Source organism: Bombina bombina, chromosome 6, assembly GCF_027579735.1.
Source record: "Bombina bombina isolate aBomBom1 chromosome 6, aBomBom1.pri, whole genome shotgun sequence".
Taxonomy (NCBI): Eukaryota; Metazoa; Chordata; class Amphibia; order Anura; family Bombinatoridae; genus Bombina; species Bombina bombina.
In genome coordinates, this window is record NC_069504.1 from 858258514 (window position 1) to 858278114 (window position 19601).

General features: G+C 37.3%; 1 protein-coding gene across 1 annotated transcript in view; it reads right to left on the reverse strand.

The window, feature by feature from the left end:
- PILRA (paired immunoglobin like type 2 receptor alpha) overlaps positions 1–19601 on the reverse strand; it is a 174610-nt gene that overhangs the window by 16699 nt on the left and 138310 nt on the right. The window contains exons 6-9 of the mRNA XM_053719491.1: positions 18645–18737; positions 6090–6117; positions 5950–5996; positions 3415–3442 (exon numbers count right to left, since the gene is read on the reverse strand). Coding sequence (XP_053575466.1) covers positions 3415–3442; positions 5950–5996; positions 6090–6117; positions 18645–18737 — 196 coding nt within the window. The remainder of the gene's footprint in view (positions 1–3414; positions 3443–5949; positions 5997–6089; positions 6118–18644; positions 18738–19601) is intronic.

Sequence of the window (19601 nt, forward strand, 5' to 3'; positions counted from 1 at the left end):
ATAAAATGCAGGGGTCAGCGATAGTGGGGGAGGAAGATTAGGGGTTAATAAGTGTAAGGTTAGGGGTGTTTAGACTCGGGGTACATGTTAGGGTGTTAGGTGCAGACTTAGAAACTGTTTCCCCATAGTAAACAATGGGGCTGCGTTAGGAGCTGAACGCTGCTTTTTTGCAGGTCAAACTGCCCCATTGTTTCCTATGGGGAAATCGTGCACAAGCACGTTTTTCAAGCTGGCCGCTACCGTAAGCAACGCTGGTATTTAGAGTTGAAGTGGCGGTAAATTATGCTCTACGCTCTCTTTTTGGAGCCTAACGCAGCCCTTCAGAGAACTCTAAATACCAGCGTTATTTAAAAGGTGCGGGGGGTAAAAAACATGCGTAGCTAACGCACCCCTTTGGCCGCAAAACTCTAAATCGAGGTGTTAGTTATTAAGTGCAGCTTCAGGTATAATTATATTCCTAATAGAGTGATAATACTAGTAGCCTATATAATACACTTATTAAAGGTTCTCATATATTGTAACATTCCCTGGTTTAATATCTGGGTAAGCGGCTCTGGTCTGCTATTGTTACTACAGATGTGGCTAATGGCTCTTAACATTGTACGAACAGGCATAGGATAAAAGGAATGTTTTTCTTATCGATGTAAATAAACTACTTTACAGAATGTGGGTTTGGGCTTCAGTTTATACTATAAAATGTTTTCAAAGGTTTAACAATATAACATGTTTAGAGGTTGTACATGCATTTTATATTAACCATGAAGAGCGCTTGACAGTCTACTATATATTTTAAGGTCTGTGAGAGACTTCTGTTTACAAACTTTTTCATGATTATACCATTGTATAGTTTGATGAGTGAGAAATGTGATACTTTCAGAAGCATGAGCATACTTAGCGCAGTTGATATATTAGTGTACTCCTATGCTTATACAACCCATGCTCAAATATATATTTTAGAGTATATCTTCCTATGAGTTCAACTATAACACACTCTCACATTTTAAAGAACGTTTAAGAGGTATACTCATTCCCTCTAGGGGTTATCATTACAACAATATGTGCATTGAACTCTAGTGCACATAGGGTCTGTCTGCAGAATTTGTACCTTGATGCGTTTACATTGTAATAGCCATGGTATTGCATATTGCATATTGTTTATGTACTTTGTTCACTGATTGTTATATTCTGAAAAAGATATCAGGAGATAAGTACAACAATTTATCTGTTACTATAGATTATCACTCTAGTATGTTAAAAAGGGCTAGTATATATGTTTTTGATGACAATTGTAATATTACAGCTTAGAAGAATTAGGCATGATGTATAACGGTTTAAATTTAAGTTATAAATAAGGTACGGATGTGTGCATAAATTTGAATAAATTAATAGGGTACTTGCTTTAGATCAGAAAGGTGAGATTGCCATATTTAGTGATGATGTTATTAGTGCACTGCGTGATATGTATTGAATGTCAATTTGTTTTGCATTATTCTGTCTGTACTATTTTGTTTTTCTTGACATATGATGTATGAGTATAGTACCTTAATAAAAAGAAAAATGTAATAAAAAAAAATGTTTCCAACCAAAACGTTGATGCAGCTGCAACATCAGCCATAGAAATGGCAGGCCTGAGAAGATAGCCAGAATATAAATAAACTTTCCTTAGATAAGATTCAAGTTTCCTATCTAAAGGTTCCTTAAAGGAAGTACTATCTTCCATAGGAATAGTAGTATGTTTGGCAAGAGTAGAAGGAATAAAAGAAGTACCAGGCCTTTTCCATTCCTTAGAAATCATATCAGAAATAGCATCAGGAACTGGAAAAACCTCTGGAGTAACCACAGGAGGTTTATAAACAGAATTTAAATGTTTCCTCAATATCACAACGTAATCAACACCTCTTAACAAGAAACGAATATACTCCTTTTTAAATAAATAAGTAGATTTGTCAGTGTCAATATCTGAGGAAGGATCTTCTGAATAAGATAGATCCTCATCAGAGGAGGATAATTCAGTATGTTGTCGGTCTTTGAAATTTCATCAACTTTATGAGAAGTTTTAAAGGACCTTTTACATTTATTAGAAGGAGGGATAGCAGACAAAGCCTTCTGAATCGCATCAGCAATAAAATCTTTTATATTCACAGGGATATCATGTACATTAGATGTTGAAGGAACAACAGGCATTGTACTATTACTGATGGATACATTCTCTGCATGTTAAAATTTATCATGACAACTATTACATACCACAGCTGGAGATATAATCTCCACAAATTTACAACAGATACACTTAGCTTTGGTAGAACTGTTATCAGGCAGCAGGGATCCAACAGTGGTTTCTGAGACAGGATCAGATTGAGACATCTTGCAAATGTAAGAGAAAAAACAAGATATAAAGCAAAATTATCAATTTCCTTATATGGCAGTTTCAGGAATGGGAAAAAATGCAAACAGCATAGCACTCTGATATATAAAAAGGCAAGAGGCATATAGGAATGGGGTTTTAAATAATGAAATTATTTGGCGCTAAGTATGACGCACAACGCAAAATTAATTTTTTTGGTGCTAACAACATCCAGAAATGACACACTTTGTGCAAGGAAACTGCGCCAAAAAATTCTCACGACAAAAATTACGCAATAAATATCAACATTTTGCGACCTCGCAAGCCTAATTTTGCTCGTGAAAATTTAATGAAAAAAAGCAGTCAATTGAAAAAAGACTATACCCCAGGTAAGAAAAATATTTTCCTAAATATGTTTTTTCCCAAATATGAAACTGATAGTCTGCAAAAGGAAATATACATAAACCTGACTCATGGCAAATATAAGTACAATACATATATTTAGAACTTTATATTAATACATAAAGTGCCAAACCATAGCTGAGAGTGTCTTAAGTAATGAAAAACATACTTACCAAAAGACACCCATCCACATATAGCAGATAGCCAAACCAGTACTGAAATGGTTATCAGTAGAGGTAATGGAATATGAGAGTATATTGTTGATCTGAAAAGGGAGGTAGGAAATGAATCTCTACGACCAATTACAGAGAACCTATTAAAAAGTTTTCCCGTGAGGAAAACCATAGAATTCAATAGGTGATACTCTCTTCACATCCCTCTGACATTCACTGTACTCTGAGAGGAATTGGGCTTCAAAATGCTGAGAAGCACATATCAACGTAGAAAATCAAGCACAAATTTACTTCACCACCTCCATAGGAGGCAAAGTTTGTAAAAACTGAATTGTTGGTGTGGTGAGGGGTGTATTTATAGGCATTTGAGGTTTGGGAAACTTTGCCCCTCCTGGTAGGATTGTATATCCCATACGTCACTAGCTCATGGACTCTTGCCAATTACATGAAAGAAACAGACACTGCATGATGCAATAAGATAATAAGATCACCTACCTTATGCTTGTCTCTTGTTTATTTGCCCCTGAAAAGAGAGAATCAAAATGAATTGTCAGTTTAATGTCTCTGATATACACATTCCTTATGGTGACCCACTAAGAAACTTGAACTTTTTAGGGGTTTGTTCTTTAAAAATGTCCTGTTTTATGCTGATTTAAACAAATCTTCCCATCTTATGCCTTATTATGCTGCATTGTAGAATCCCCTATGCTTAGTTATTCAACCATACATAGACAAACATCAATACTGAAATCAAAGTAAGATGCATGGTTGGACAATTTCGGTTCTGTATTACAGAAAGACAAACCTCATAAGCATTAAATAAATATTCATGGTATCATGACTCTTGAGATAAATATCAACCATCAGTTCCACAGAAAGGCGAAGATGGCGGCTGGAGTCTCTGAATGTTACAAACAAGGTTTATTTTAGGCTGTTATCGAAGCAGATTAAAATGCTCTGTAAAGGAAGTCTCTCAGTATCATACTAGCAATGTCTTTAGAGACCAATAAAGGAAAAATAATTGAAAATTGAATTTAGCTCTATTTTAATTATTTTAAAGTTAGGGGGTGTTAGGTTAAGGGTTAGGGTTACGGTTAGGGTTACATTAGGGTTAGGTTTAGGGGTTAATATAGTTTAATTTAGGTTGTTGTGATATGGGGGGCTGGCGGTTTAGGGGTAATAGGTTTATTTAGTGGCAGTGATGTGGGAGGCCAGAGGTTTAGGGGTTAATAACTTTATTTAGTGGCGGCGATGTCGGGGAGCGGTGGAATAGGGGTTAATAGATTTATTATAGTGTGGGCGATGTTGGGGTGCAGGGGTATAGGGGCTAATAACTTTAGTATAGTGTTGCTGATATTGGGAGCAGCAGATTAGGGGTTAAATCAAACACAGGAAAGAGGCGCCGTATGTGTGAATCTGAAGAAGCCAACGACAAATATAAGACATGTGCAGGGTACTCACAATGTGAAAAGGCACTCCAATGTGCCTATAGGGGCAGGCTGGTATTCACAGCAAACCAGCTGGCTGAACCGGCTAACCAGGATACCCAAGGTAGAGGACTCTATGTCTTGATGGACTGTGTATACTGGATCCAGCAATGTGGGAACAGGAGAAGGTGTCCCACATCAGACCGGTCCTATACTAACCAGTTTCCACACTGCAGCAAGTCATGTAGACACTGTGTAGACATGACTTGCTGCAGTGTGGAAACTGGTTAGTATAGGACCGGTCTGATGTGGGACACCTTCTCCTGTTCCCACATTGCTGGATCCAGTATACACAGTCCATCAAGACATAGAGTCCTCTACCTTGGGTATCCTGGTTAGCTGGTTCAGCCAGCTGGTTTGCTGTGAATACCAGCCTGCCCCTATAGGCACATTGGAGTGCCTTTTCACATTGTGAGTACCCTGCACATGTCTTATATTTGTCGTTGGCTTCTTCAGATTCACACATACGGCGCCTCTTTCCTGTGTTTGATTTTAGATTTATAACCTTTGGAGGGTGAAGATCGAGTGCTGCCTCCAGTCCAATAGAAGACAGATACCTATACCAGATTGGGTTATCCTGGACTTTGTATATTTGTCTATCATCCTGATCTAGGATTGGGTATAATATTGTGAATACACACACTTACATTGTATCTATGTTATATTAGTACTTTGTTGATTGTTTGTCTGAAACATCCATATATGGTCACGTGGGCCTACATATATATTCTACACCGTTCTTAGTAGCGCCCCCTATTGGGTTATTCCCTTTGTTCTTATAGATTAGGGGTTAATAGCTTTATTTTAGGTGGCGGCGATATCAGGAGCAGCTGATTAGGGGTTAATAACATTATGTAGGTGCCGGCAATGTCGGTAGGAGGCAGATTAGCGTTGTTTAGACTCAGAGGTTTATGTTAGGGTGTTAGGTTTAAACGTTATTTTTATTTTTCCCTTAGACATCAATGGGGCTGCGTTACGGAGCTTTTAGGTGTTAGGCTTTTTTCTGACCCGCTCTCCCCATTGATGTCTATGGGGAAAGCGTGCAGGAGCACGTGAAAACAGCGCTCGGATTGTGTGCAGTATGGAGCTCAACGCAGCCATATCGCACACACAAGGTGGCTGTTTGAAAACTTGTAATGGCTGCGCTATAGAGGGTTAAATAACGCAATTTTTGTTGCGTTCATTAATTTCCCTATAGTGCGCATAACTCGTAATCTAGGTGAATGTTATTATAGTAAGGCTTAAGTGATTACTCATTGGCTGGGAAAGTAGAGTTACGACAAAGGCAATATTAAATGTAGGGTTAAGTATGATTAATATAGGGATATGGTAAGGACTTTAAGCTATCTTTAGCAGTTAGTTAATTAACATATTCACATATTAACAGATATGTTAAAATAATTTACATGACAACATTTTAACTAGCTTTACATTAGTGTTATTGATAATCTGTGCCCAGCAATTTTCTTGGTGCCTGTTTTCAGCCCTATTTCAGTAGTAAACCCTGAGCAAATATATAAAAATAGATTTATTTTTATTTTACCTCTTTTGATTTCTTCATGGACTTCTGAGTAGACCTGTTGTGTCTGTCTGTGGAACAAAAATGATATAAATGTTGTAAACTGTTGTGTACATTAGGAAAACAGACACTGCATGATTCAATAAGATATTAAGATGACCTACCTTATGCTTGTCTCTTGTTTATTTGCCCCTGAAAAGAGAGAACCCAATTGAATTGTCAGTTTAATGTCTCTGACACATTCCTTATGGTGACCCACTAAGAAAGTTGAACTTTTTAGGGGTTTGTTCTTTAAAAATGTCCTGTTTTATGCTGGTTTAAACAAATCTTCCCATCTTATGCTTTTTTAGGCTGCATTGTAGAATCACCTATGCTTAGTTTTAACCATACATAGACCAACAGCAATACTGAAATCAACATAAGATGCATGTTTGGGACAATTTCGGTTCTGTATTACAGAAAGACAAACCCCTTAAGCATTAAATAAATATTCAGGATATAATTGTTTAGTTTTGTTGAGAAAAGTGTAATGTATTTAAAATAAAAAAATACCAAAAAAGAAAATGGTATCATGACTCTTGAGATAAATATCAACCATCAGTTCCACAGAAAAAGGGGAAGATGGTGGCTGGAGTCTCTGAATGTTACAAACCAATGTTTATTTTAGGCTATTACAGAAGCAGATTAAAATGCTATGTACAGGAAATCTCTCAGTATCATACTAGCAATGTCTTTAGAGACCAATAAAGTAAAAATAAATGGGGGGGGGGGAAATCTTACTGAGCCCTGATAATAAAAGTAATGTTATAATAGTGTTAGTTTTTTTTGTGTTTTTTTTTTAAGTACATTTTTTTATTGAGACTTATACAGCCATATGTTAACAGAGTTACTGAGAACACGTGGTAGCATTGATACAACATGGGGTACACTAGTACAAATTTATAAAGAAAAGTAACAGAAGGGGGTGTACTACGGCTGGGTCCAACTCAAATCTTTGTGTCTGAGTAGTTATAAGGGTGTTTATCAGTGTGTGGGTAAGTACTACTCAAAGTCTCTTTTTCTACGGAGGTTTGCATAGCGTGAAGAGTTAATGAGTAGTTATATCAGCAGTGTATTACAGTATAGGCAGCTTTTGTTGAAAGATCAAAAGGGTTATAGGATAAACATGCCCCAGGGCGAAGAGAGGGGGAGAGGGAGAAATATAAAGAGGAGAAAAAAAAGGTGGGTGGCTTGGGGGTGGAAAATCAGTGTGAGACGTCAGAGATAGGGTGGTCTAAGTGGGGGGTTAGGGGCGGGAGCCCGGCCCCAGTCTGGGAATTTTGAGAGCCAAGGGGTCCAGATCTTATAGTAGGAGTCCACCTTGTCTTGGACCTTGAATGAGTATTGTTCTATTTGTCCTATAAACTGGATTATAGATATGATTTGGGATATGGGAGGCGGCTCTTCTACCTTCCAGAATCTAGCTATGGCAAGCTTTGTGGCCATAAAGATGAAGATTGTTAGGGCTTCACTGGGCGGGTTTAGGCTAGACATCTGCATATGAAGTAGAGATACCTCTGGGTTGTAATTGCAGGGTAATACCTAGTTTGTGTAGGAGATTATAAACTTTCCACCAAAGTGGTTGAATAGCTGGACAAGACCACCAGATGTGTAATGATGTACCATGGGAGCCACATTTCCTCCAGCACTCAGGGGACCGTGTTTTATGTATCTTATGTAGGACCGTCGGTACAAGATGCCAGCGGACTATAATTTTATAATGTAACTCCCATGAAGTGGCGCAATGTAGTATAGTTTTGGTTGTCACTATCCTACAATGCCAGATGTCAGTGTCGGCAGTAAAGTTCAGGTCTCTCTCCTAGGGACTGTGTTGTGGGATTTTGTGTGGGGTGTGTGAATTAGTAAGGAGGTTATAATGAAAGGAAAGGAGATGTCTAATGTTATGAACTTGTTGCCAAGCATTCTCCCAAAGCGACATTGGTCTGAGTGACTGTTTAGGATAGCCCCAGGTGCGAAGTCTCGTGCTCAGTTGGAATGCCTCAAAGCTAAGGTTTGTAGGTAGCCGGAACCTCGCGCATGGGTCAGGATGGGGGAGCCATGTGCTCTGTTCATAGAAATCTGTCACTAGGACAATTTGTAATTGACGCCATATGTCAGGATGAGAATCAGGTAGGCAGAAGAGTGCTCCGGAAATGGTAATTGCTGGAGAAGGATGGGGGGAAATGGCTGGGTTATGTCTTATCTGGTGCCAGAACTTGAAGGCATGTTTGAGTATTGGATGTATACTAGATAGTTCTTGTCTATAGTGAGTGGGGATCCAGAGGAGATCAGAAAGAGTAATAGAGGGGGGCAGTATTGCGGATTCTACTCTGAACCAACCAGGACAGCGTTCGGTGTTGTTCCAACTTATTAAGTGTGAGAGTCTGGCCGCGTTGTGGTATGAAATAAGGTTTGGCAAGGCAAGGCCACCCTGTGCAACCGGTCTCTCAAGAGTTAAACCAGATGTTCTGGGTCTCTTATCTCTCCAAACTTAATTAGTGAGCAGGCTCTGTAGCCTGTTTAAGATAGGTCTCGGAACGTTATATGGAATAGACCTAAATAGTTATGAGATCTTCGGAAGAAAGGACATCTTGACCGCGGCTATACGGCCTGTCCAGAAGATTTCTCTATATTCCCAAGACTCGAGGAGTTTCTTAAACTCTAAAAGTCGATCTGTATAGTTCAATGCTATCGTGGTAGAGGGGTCTGGGCTAAGGACAACTCCTAGTATCTTAATGGAGGTCTCATTCCATTGAAGGTGGAACTTTCTCTTTAATGAGGCAAGATCTTTGGGCATGATATTTATAGGGATAGATTCTGTCTTAGAGATGTTAAGTTTAAAAAACTTAGGTTACTAAAGTTCTCTAATGTTGCGAAAACTGCAGGTAGAGATTCTTTGGGCGATGTGAGGAAAAGGGTGATGTTGTCTGCATATAAGGAGATTTTGTGTGAGTGAGTCCCTACTGACAGGCCTGAGATTCGTGGGTCTTGTCTGATACAGTGGGCTAGGGGTTCAATCACTAAAGCGAAGAGGAGAGGTGAGAGTGGGCATCCCTGTCTGGTGCCATTGGTTATGTTGAATGGAGAAGACCGGAATCTGCCCCCTCGTATTCTAGCCGAAGGAGATGTATAGAGTGCCTTAACTGCGAGGATGAAGGCATTGGGTATTTGAAGAGCCCTCATAGTTTCCCATAGATAAGCCCATCTGACCCTGTCAAACGCCTTTTCGGCATCAAGTGACAGAGCCAGAAGGGGGGTCCCTTTTCTTGCGGCAATGTTAAGAAGATCGAGTATTCTCCTTACCGCGTCTGGACCTTCTCCAAATGGAATAAATCCAACCTGGTCATCTCCTATCAGGGGGGAGATAATTCTAGAAAGTCTGTGGGCTAAGAGCTTTGCATAAATTTTAATATCAAGATTGAGTAATGAGATTGGGCGATAGCTGCTGCATAAGTCTGAAGGTTTACCAGGTTTCAGAATTGTGATTACTGTGGCCTCTAAGAATTCTGCGCTAAGGTTGCCTCTAGAGATAGCCTCCTGACAGAATCTACAAAGAATAAGAGCTAGAAGACGCTGAAAAGATTTGTAAAATCTAGCTGTGAAGCCATTTGGATCAGGAGATTTCCCTAATTTTATGTTAGCGATGATCTTTCAAATTTCTGTGGCAGTTAGCATAGGGATATTGGCTGGATTGAGTGTAGGAAGACCTAGAGAAGTGAGGAAGGTAGAGATGTCTTCCATAGTGGAAGCGGGAGAGTCTAGACCTATTTCAATGTTATATAGGGTTTGGTAATACTGCTTAAATGTTTCCCCTACTTCTGCAGGAGCATAGACTGGCTTCCCATTATCATTTGTGATGGACATTATTCGGGATTGGGCTGTACAGTGTTTGAGTTTCGATGCCAGTAATGTAGAGGCTTTGTTGCCCTGACGGTAAAAGACCCTCTTAAATCTTTCTAGCATATTATGAATTTTTTTTATTTCTAGGGCTTGAATTTCATCAATTTCATCATTTACGGAGGTAGAATATGAAAGGCTGAGTTTTGTTTTTAATTTTCTTAATTGGATAACTAGGGTAGATAGTGTAGTTCCGCTTTTTGAGCGAGCTTCAGATTCTATTTGGATAAGGTGACCTCTCATCACGGCCTTGAGGGTGGCCCATAGGTTTTGTACTGTGGTCTGATGGTTGTCATTTAAGCTAAGGAAGTCAGTTATCTTAGTTTGAAGTTCAGTTTTATATGTGGGGTCTGTGATAGTCCAGTCTTGTAAATGCCACACAAAAGGAGAAGTAGACGTTATTTGGGGGCCAAGTTGGAGGTGGAGAGCGTCATGGTCAGACCAAGTAACCGGGGAGATTTTGAAGTAGGAGATGTTGTCTAGTAGTTTAGCACTGGTTAAAAAAAATAGTCAATACGAGTGTATGATTTATGTGGGGAGGAGTAGAATGTGAAATCCCTTTCCCGGGGGTGTAACGCTTGCCAGGCATCATAGAGATCGTGTTGGGCAATGAGTACCTGAAATGCTTTGGAGAGGGAGTGGGTAGCTCTGTCTGATTGTGAAAGCGTAGGTCCTGTTCTGTCCAGCTTTATGTCCTAGATTAGGTTACAATCTCCTCCTAGTATTAGTTCTCCTTGTTTCACCTTTGTTACCAGGGTGAGGAGTGTCCTGAGAAATTTTGTCTGTCTAGAGTTGAGAGCGTAGAGGTTAATTAGTGTAATTAAGCATTTGTTAAGTTTGCACACTAAGATGATGAACCTAGCTTGAGGGTCTCTTTCGATATATATATGGGGTCATAGGAAACATTTTTAGTAATGTAGATAGCTACACCTCTAGATTTAGATGGGAACGTGGTTGTGTTAGTTTTTTTTTTAACCCTTTGAGTGCTAAGCTGAATTTAATATTTTTCTGTTTTTTTACTATTTTCAAAAAACATTTATTTTTACTTTTTTAATCCCCCCCCCCAGATCCCTAAGACTTAGAATTATACCATTGGAAAGGTTAGGCGATTACCTTTCCAATGGTGGGTCTTGGGGGTCTGTAGTTGCTTAGATCCCTGAGATACAGGTTTCTAAGCAGCATTCCCCCTTTCCCTATAATTTGTATTGACAATTTTAAATAAAGTTGCGCAGTGACGTCATCACGTCATTGCGCTTGACTTCACCGCACGTACCGGGAAGCCTCGGTGATGCCTGTCACTATGCAGCCATCATTAGCACTCAAGGGGGATCCATAATGCAATCGAGATACCCGGTTACATTTTATAAATGGTGCAAATCAGTGTTTGAAGACTGTCTCGCCAAGAGGAGTTTCACAATACATCTCTGAGGGAGGTGATGCTTCTCTTATAATGGTGGACTTTTGAAAGCAGTATCGCCACCTGCATCAAAGGTGTCATGTAAAAGATCCCTTTAGACACTGTTGAATGGCTATACAATTTACATGCGTCAATCAAAACAGAACCTCTTTTGTTACAATACAGAAATAAAACTAGGACATGAATAAAAAACCTTTAGGAAATAAGAGGGTTCACCCAAAGAATAGGTTTACTCAAAAATATGCTTTTCACACAAATGAAGGGAAAGAGAGCTCCCTTATAAATATACAAGCTATCTATTAAAATTAAAATGTAACTTTTATTGCTTTATATTAATAAAAGACAGCAGAACAAAATGGACAATCTGGCTGCCCTGCAAAACGGATTTAAAAGCACTACACCTTTGTAACCAGGATAAACTTAAATCATTGTGCAGTACAGAGTTGTTACCAAATTTTGTAATAAGGTATTTATTTTAAGGAGATAGGGAGGGAACACCTCACATGTATCAAAGTTAAAGTATTGTATATTTTTAAATATGTAAGTTATAAATGGTTGAGTTAGGAAAATATTTCCTTGGTGAGAGTTCATTTTTAACTAAGTGAATACAAGGCTTAAGATTTTTACTTAATTAATTATTTCAAACAGACGATTATCTCACCTTTCCCCATGTATTGCCCTTTAATGATATGAATCAATAATTATAGTATTCACTGAATATTGATTTAAGTTATGAGATTATGTCATTAAATATTGTAACCAAAAGTGAGTAAGTTAAATTGGAAACAGTCCGCTGACACAATTGCGTTTCACATTACTCTGTGGGTAATGGATTGTGGGTATATTGTATATGGGTATAGACTGTGTTATGTGTTATAAAGTTAAATACTATAATATATATTTAAAGTAATTTCATTATTAAATAAACCCCTGTCATGATACACTCATGTGGAGTAGTTGATACCTGAATCAGCCACCCAACAGAGGTGGTATTGTGGTCTCAGCATTGCCAGGTTAATCTGAACTGCTCTTTCTTTGTGTAACATCTGTGTTTAGGAATGCTGTGGTCTAAAGACCCCCCTCCTCCCCCTCTTGGTGGATGGTACTTCTTGATACTCTGATTTAAGCCTGGCTACGAATGGTTGAATGATCGTAAATTATAACAAGGGCGGGGACCTTGACAAGACAAAGAAAAAACTGTTTTATAACTAAATATGACAGAGAAAGCAGTCAGAACTAGCCTGGGACATAAAGCAGCAACATCAGCCGAAGGAAGTTCTCCATAAGACCTATTGAAAACTGGATAATAATTATAGGCATTTGTGTATTATTTTTATGTCCCATTTATTTGAAAGAATTATATTGTTGCACATATATGTTATTTTGAATGTTTTTATAATTTGGCACTGTGTAACCTGTATTGGTATTTTTGTTATCAAACATATTCAAAAAATCTAATTCTGTCTTTGGGCTCTTATATCTGAACCTTTATTCAGAGTTTTTGGTGGTGGCAGGGTTATGTTAAGCTGGGTTGGTGTAGGCAGGATTCGGGGGTTAATTTGGTGTCCCTTTAAGGTTCTTTGTAGAGTTAAAGGTTTTAGGGAACCAGTGGCTTAGTGCTATTAACCCCTTCATGCCCACACCCAATGTGACTGTTGAGTGGAAAGGCTTAATCGTCACAACCCAAAGTTTTTATGTTTAAGAAGGAAATCCCCCCCCCCCCCAAACTTTGCACTCTGTTAAACAAGTTTTTTGGAATTGATGGTATTTTTAATATTATATTTCTATAACTGCTTTAAAGGGACATGAAACCCAAATATTTTCTTTCATGATTCAGAGAATACAATTTTAAACAACTTTCCAATTTACTTCTATTGTTTGCTTTGCTTCCTTCTCTTGTTATCCTTTGCTGAAAGGTTTATCTAGGAAAGCTCTGGAGCAGCAAAGAACCTAGGTTCTAGCTGCTGATTAGTGGCTGCATATATATACCGATTGTCATTGGCTCACCCATGTGTTCTGTTAGAAACCAGTAGTGCATTGCTGCTCCTTTAACAAATGATACCAAGAGAATTAAACAAATTAGATAATAGAAGTAAATTAGAAAGTTGTTTAAAATTGTATTCTCTATCTGAATCATGAAAGGAATTTTTTTGGGTTTCATGTCCCTTTAAGTTTTCACTGTACTGAACCTGTTTTACTTCTAATAGTAATAACATGTTAATTACAATGTAGCTGCAATATTAAAAGAAAAGCCATTCAGTACTGTGTAAACTTTTTTTGATACTTTTCTAATATTATGATCGCACTATACAAAATGGGTCAGATTACAAGTGGATCCCTAAATATTGCTTTAATGAAAGCAATATTTGCGCTTCGCATAATGCTAGTGCACGCTTTAATGAGAGCTTCAGAGATGCAAATATATTTACAGGGAACAAACAGTTCCGATTGACAGTTTTTTTTTACCGTTTCTCTCACCAACTCCCACCAACTTTAACCCAAAATTACTGCCTGGTGCAGTCATTTTTGTAAAAAAAAAGATGCTATTTTGGGGCACATTTATAAAATTAACCAGAGATCTGATCAATGCTTAATTTTATAAGCGTTAATTTTTAAACATTTTTAATATTAAATGTCTTTTACTTTTTATTCAATGTAAATATTTTACATTCCAATGTTCTTAACATAGGAAAATGTTCTTAGTATATTTAAATCTATATTCCTATATCTATAAATCCAAAAAAGAGAGACGTTTGCAAATAATGAAGTCCTGCAGTATATTAGTGCTTATGTAATAAAGGGGTAATGTTAGGGTGACCATATCGCCGCTTTAAAAAGGGACACATATGAAAAATACATATTTCAGGGTTCTTTTAAAAAACCTTTTTTTAAACAGCCCTGAAAACAGCCCTGACATATGTATTTTTCATATGTTTCCCTTTTTAAAGCGACAATATGATCACACTAGGTAATGTACTCTAGAGCTTCATATCAAGCTCTAGATATAAAGGTTCTTTGAGACTCCAAATGGAGACTAGGGAAGGGCGAATGTGTAAATTTACGAATTTGAATGTTAGAACGAATGTTATTAACGAAATTCGAATTACAAATCTGAATGTTGATACAAACGAATATTCTTAAAAATTCTATAATCGAATGCAATTTACAGTTTTCAAATGTCACTTTCGAATTTGAATGTTTGTAATTATATTAAATGTCCACATTCGAAATTTCTAATTTAACATTCTATTTAACAAATACTATTCAATAATTCATGAGGTAGGGAATCTAGTAAATTGATACATAATAGATACAAATATATCAATTTGAATGTTTCTATTTCGATCGAATATTGCATCATTTGAATATTATATTTAACCCCTTAATGACCGGAACATTTTTCAATTTTCTTACCCTTAATGACAATGGCTATTTTTACATTTCTGTGGTGTTTGTGTTCAGCTGTAATTTTCCTCTTACTCATTTACTGTACCCACACATATTATATACCGTTTTTCTCGCCATTAAATGGACTTTCTAAATATACCATTATTTTCATTATATCTTATAATTTACTATAAAAAATTTTATAAAATATGAGGAAAAAATGGAAAAAAAACACACTTTTTCTAACTTTGACCCCCAAAATCTGTTACACATCTACAACCACTAAAAAACACCCATGCTAAATAGTTTCTAAATGTTGTCCTGAGTTTAGAAATACCCAATGTTTACATGTTCTTTGCTTTTTTTGTAAGTTATAGGGCCATAAATACAAGTAGCACTTTGCTATTTCTAAACCACTTTTTTTTCAAAATTAGCGCTAGTTACATTGGAACACTGATATCTGTCAGGAATACCTGAATATCCATTGACATGTATATATTTTTTGTTAGAAGACATCCCAAAGTATTGATCTAGGACCATTTTGTTATATTTCATGCCACCGTTTCACCGCCAAATGCGATCAAATTAAAAAAAATGTTCACTTTTTCACACATTTTGTCACAAACTTTAGGTTTCCCACTGAAATTATTTACAAACAGCTTCTGCAATTATGGCAAAAATGGTTGTAAATGCTTCTCTGGGATCGCCTTTGTTCAGAAATAGCAGACTTATATGGCTTTGGGGTTGCTTTTTGGTAATTAGAAGGCCGCTAAATGCCGCTGCGCACCACACGTGTTTTATGCCCAGCAGTGAAGGGGTTAATTAGGGAGCATGTAGGGAGCTTGTAGGGTTAATTTTAGCTTTAGTTTAGTGTAGTAGACAACTCCAAGTATTGATCTAGGCCAATTTTGGTATATTTCATGCCACCATTTCACCGCCAAATGCGAGCAAATAAAAAAAAACTTTAAATTTTTCACAATTTTAGGTTTCTCACTGAAATTATTTACAAACAGTTTGTGCAATTATGGCACAAATGGTTGTAAAAGCTTCTCTGGGATCCCCTTTGTTCAGAAATAGCAGACATATATGGCTTTGGCGTTGCTTTTTGTTAATTAGAAGGCCGCTAAATGCTGCTGCGCACAACACGTGAATTATGCCCAGCAGTGAAGGAGTTAATTAGGTAGCTTGTAGGGCGCTGGCAGGGTTAATTTTAGCTTTAGTGTAGAGATCAGCCTCCCACCTGACACATCCCACCCCCTGATCCCTCCCAAACAGCTCTCTTCCCTCCCCCACCCCACAAATGTCCCCGCCATCTTAAGTACTGGCAGAAAGTCTGCCAGTACTAAATAAAAGGAGTTTTTTTTATTTTATTTAAAAAAAAAATGTATTCTGCTGTAATGGAGCCCTGCCTTAGCCCCCAACCTCCCTGATCCCCCACCAAACAGCTCTATAACCCTCCCTGCTACTTAATTGCCGCCATCTTGGGTACTGGCAGCTGTCTGCCAGTACCCAATTTGCCCCCAAAAATATTTATAAACTTTTGCCCCCAAAGCCTGTTGCTAGTCCCTGCAAATTAGGCTAAAGTCTTATGCATACAGTATAATTCCAGTGAAGTGCCATTCCCCAGAATACTGAAGTGTAAAATATACATACATGACAGCCTGATACCAGTTGCTGCTACTGCATTTAAGGCTGAGTTTACATTATGTCGGTATGGCAGAATTTTCTCATCAATTCCATTGTCAGAAAATAATAAGCTGCTACATACCTCTTGCAGATTAATCTGCCCGCTGTCTCCTGATCTGAAGTTTACCTCTCCTCAGATGGCCGAGAAACAGCAATATGATCTTAACTACTCCGGCTAAAATCATAGAAAAAACTCAGGTAGATTCTTCTTCAAATTCTACCAGAGAAGGAATAACACACTCCGGTGCTATTATAAAATAACAAACTTTTGATTGAAGGTATAAAACTAAGTATAATCACCACAGTCCTCTCACACATCCTATCTATTCGTTGGGTGCAAGAGAATGACTGGAGGTGACGTAGAGGGGAGGAGCTATATAGCAGCTCTGCTGGGTGAATCCTCTTGCACTTCCTGTTGGGGAGGAGTTAATATCCCAGAAGTAATGATGACCCGTGGACTGACCACACTTAACAGGAGAAATATTTATAAACTTTTCTGTAGTGTAGCAGCCCCCCCTCAATACCCCCAACCCCCCCCAGATCCTTTTATATATATATTTTTTAATGTTAATGTTAATGTTTTGAACTTTTTTTTTTTTTCATTGGTGTCAGTGGCTAATATGCACAGCGCCCGCACGCTGCCGCCTCCTTGCTTCCCTTCCCCCCGGAACACAGCACCATTGTTACCGGTGCAGAGAGGGCCACAGAGTGGCTCTCTCTGCATCGGAGGCTTGTTAAAAGGTATTGCAGGATGCCTCCATATCGAGGCATCACTGCAATACCCTGAGAGCTGCTGGATTGCGATCGCTTCCAGCACTCTCTTAAACAACTGACGTACCAGGTACGTCCATTGTCACTAACTGCTAGTTTTTGCAGGACGTACCTGGTACGTCAGTTGTCATTAAGGGGTTAAAGGGACACTGAACCCAAATTTTTTTCTTTTGTGATTCAGATAGAGCATGCAATTTTAAGCAACTTTCTAATTTACTCCTATTATCAAATTTTCTTCATTATCTTGGTATGTTTATTTGAAAAGCAAGAATGTAATTTTAGATGCCGGCCCATTTTTGGTGAACAACCTGGGTTGTCTTTGCTGATTGGACAGCACCAATAAACAAGTGAAACAAACATTTGCTGGCTCCTTAGCATAGATGCCTTCTTTTTCAAATAAAGATAGCAAGAGAACGAAGAAAAATTGATAATAGAATTAAATTAGAAAGTTGCTTAAAATTGCTTGCTCTATCTGAATCATGAAAGAAAAAAAATGGGTTCAGTGTCCCTTTACAGAAAGCATTAGAAATACTATTAGAAACATATAAATTTGTTGTTTTTTTTATTCGAATATTGCATTTAAATAAAGTTTAGAAATACTATTACAAATATATAAATGCAAATTTTTCGAATTCGAATATTACATTTAAAGAAAGCATTAGAAATACTATTATATATATACATTCGAATTTTTCGAAACAAATATTTTCGAATGTAATCGTAAAATTAGAAACCAAACATTTGAAAATCGAATGTTAGAATGTTATGTAAATATTTCAAACGAACGTGATAAAATTTGCTTCATTTTTCGATTTTTGCAAAACATTCGCCCATCTCTAATGGAGACACAGAAGTGGCTTTCACAACGGATAGAGTAAAAAATATTTATTAATAAAAAGTGATATAATACACATTTGCAAGAACCTTCACTATCACCGACGGTTTCAAAGAAACAATGTATCAATAATATGCTGTTTCTAAATCTTGGCATGTATAGAGTTAATTTGTGTATACAATTGCATAAATAATTGTTGAGACCACTAGGTGGCAATATAAAATTGGATTTCACACTTGATGGGAGGGATTATGAGAGCTATTTAAACTGTGATTCAATATGAACATGATTAACCCCTTCATTACCAGGAATTTCAAAGCAAAACCTGCCCAAAATACTGAAGAAATTTAGCATTTTTGCTATCACTCTGTTTAAACAGAAACAGAGCCTTTCTTTTTTTTTTTTTTTTTTTAAACTATGATATATATATATATATATATATATATATATATATATATACACACACACACATATATATATATTACCCACAAGGCCGCGTTCACATTACACATAACTTGTCATGCTAGCGCACATAGGCATGCACTGCTATTACTCAGTTGAGCGCAAATATCAATTTAATGTAATTAATTTGACGCATAATTACAGTGTATTGACAGTTGAGGCTTTGGTAAATTGACTCCTATATATCTATATGTACAATTATTTAATGTTTCTTTAAAATATTACCTTTCCTTTTCAAAATGTAGAATACACCTATTAGAAAGAAAACAAGGAGAGCAACCACACACCCTACAGCAACTGCTGTATGCGAGGAAGTATCTGAAAAACATCAGAGTAGACTGGTTAATAATGCAATGTTTTTTTATTATAATATAAACAAAAACACTGAACATTATGTCTTAATGATACCATTTGTAAATACATCAATATAATACCCTTTTAGATATTTGTTTGCTATCTAAACTAAAGTGACATAAACCCAAAAATGTTCTCTCATTATTCAGATAGAGCATTATATTTTAAACAACTTTCCAATCTACTTATAGAACCTAATTTGCTTCATTCCTTTGGTATCCTTTGTTGAAAAATACAACTAGGTAGGCTCAGGAGCTTAAAGTGATAGTAAATACAAGCATGTTACAAATGCTAGGATTTACCATCACTAAAAATAAACATGAGTTTCTCTCATTATTTTGTAAAAAACAGCGTTACACTCACCCTAGAGGTTAGGAAAGTATATTGCTAACAGAGAGCATTCAGCCGCCCATAGCACAGCGCTCTTCTCCAATGAGGTGACATTTAGACCTCTAGCTGTGCTAGGATGTCAGCTGACACTCACGGCTATTGGTCTAGAGGTTGAAACGTCACCTCATTGGAGAAGAGCTCTGTGAAATGGGTTCCTGGAGGTGCTCTGTTAGCGATATCCTTTCCTAACAACTAGGATGAGTGTTACACTGATTTTTACAAAACAATTAGATAAACTCATGATTATTTTTAGTGACAGTAAATCTTAGAATTTGTTATACTCTTAAATGTACCATCACTTTAAAGCCAGATACTGATTGGTGGCTGCACATATATACCTCATTATTACCAATGTGTTCAGCTAGCTTCTAGTAGTGCAGTGATGCTCCTTCAATAAAGTATACCAAGAGAATGAAGCAAAATTGGTAATTGAATTAA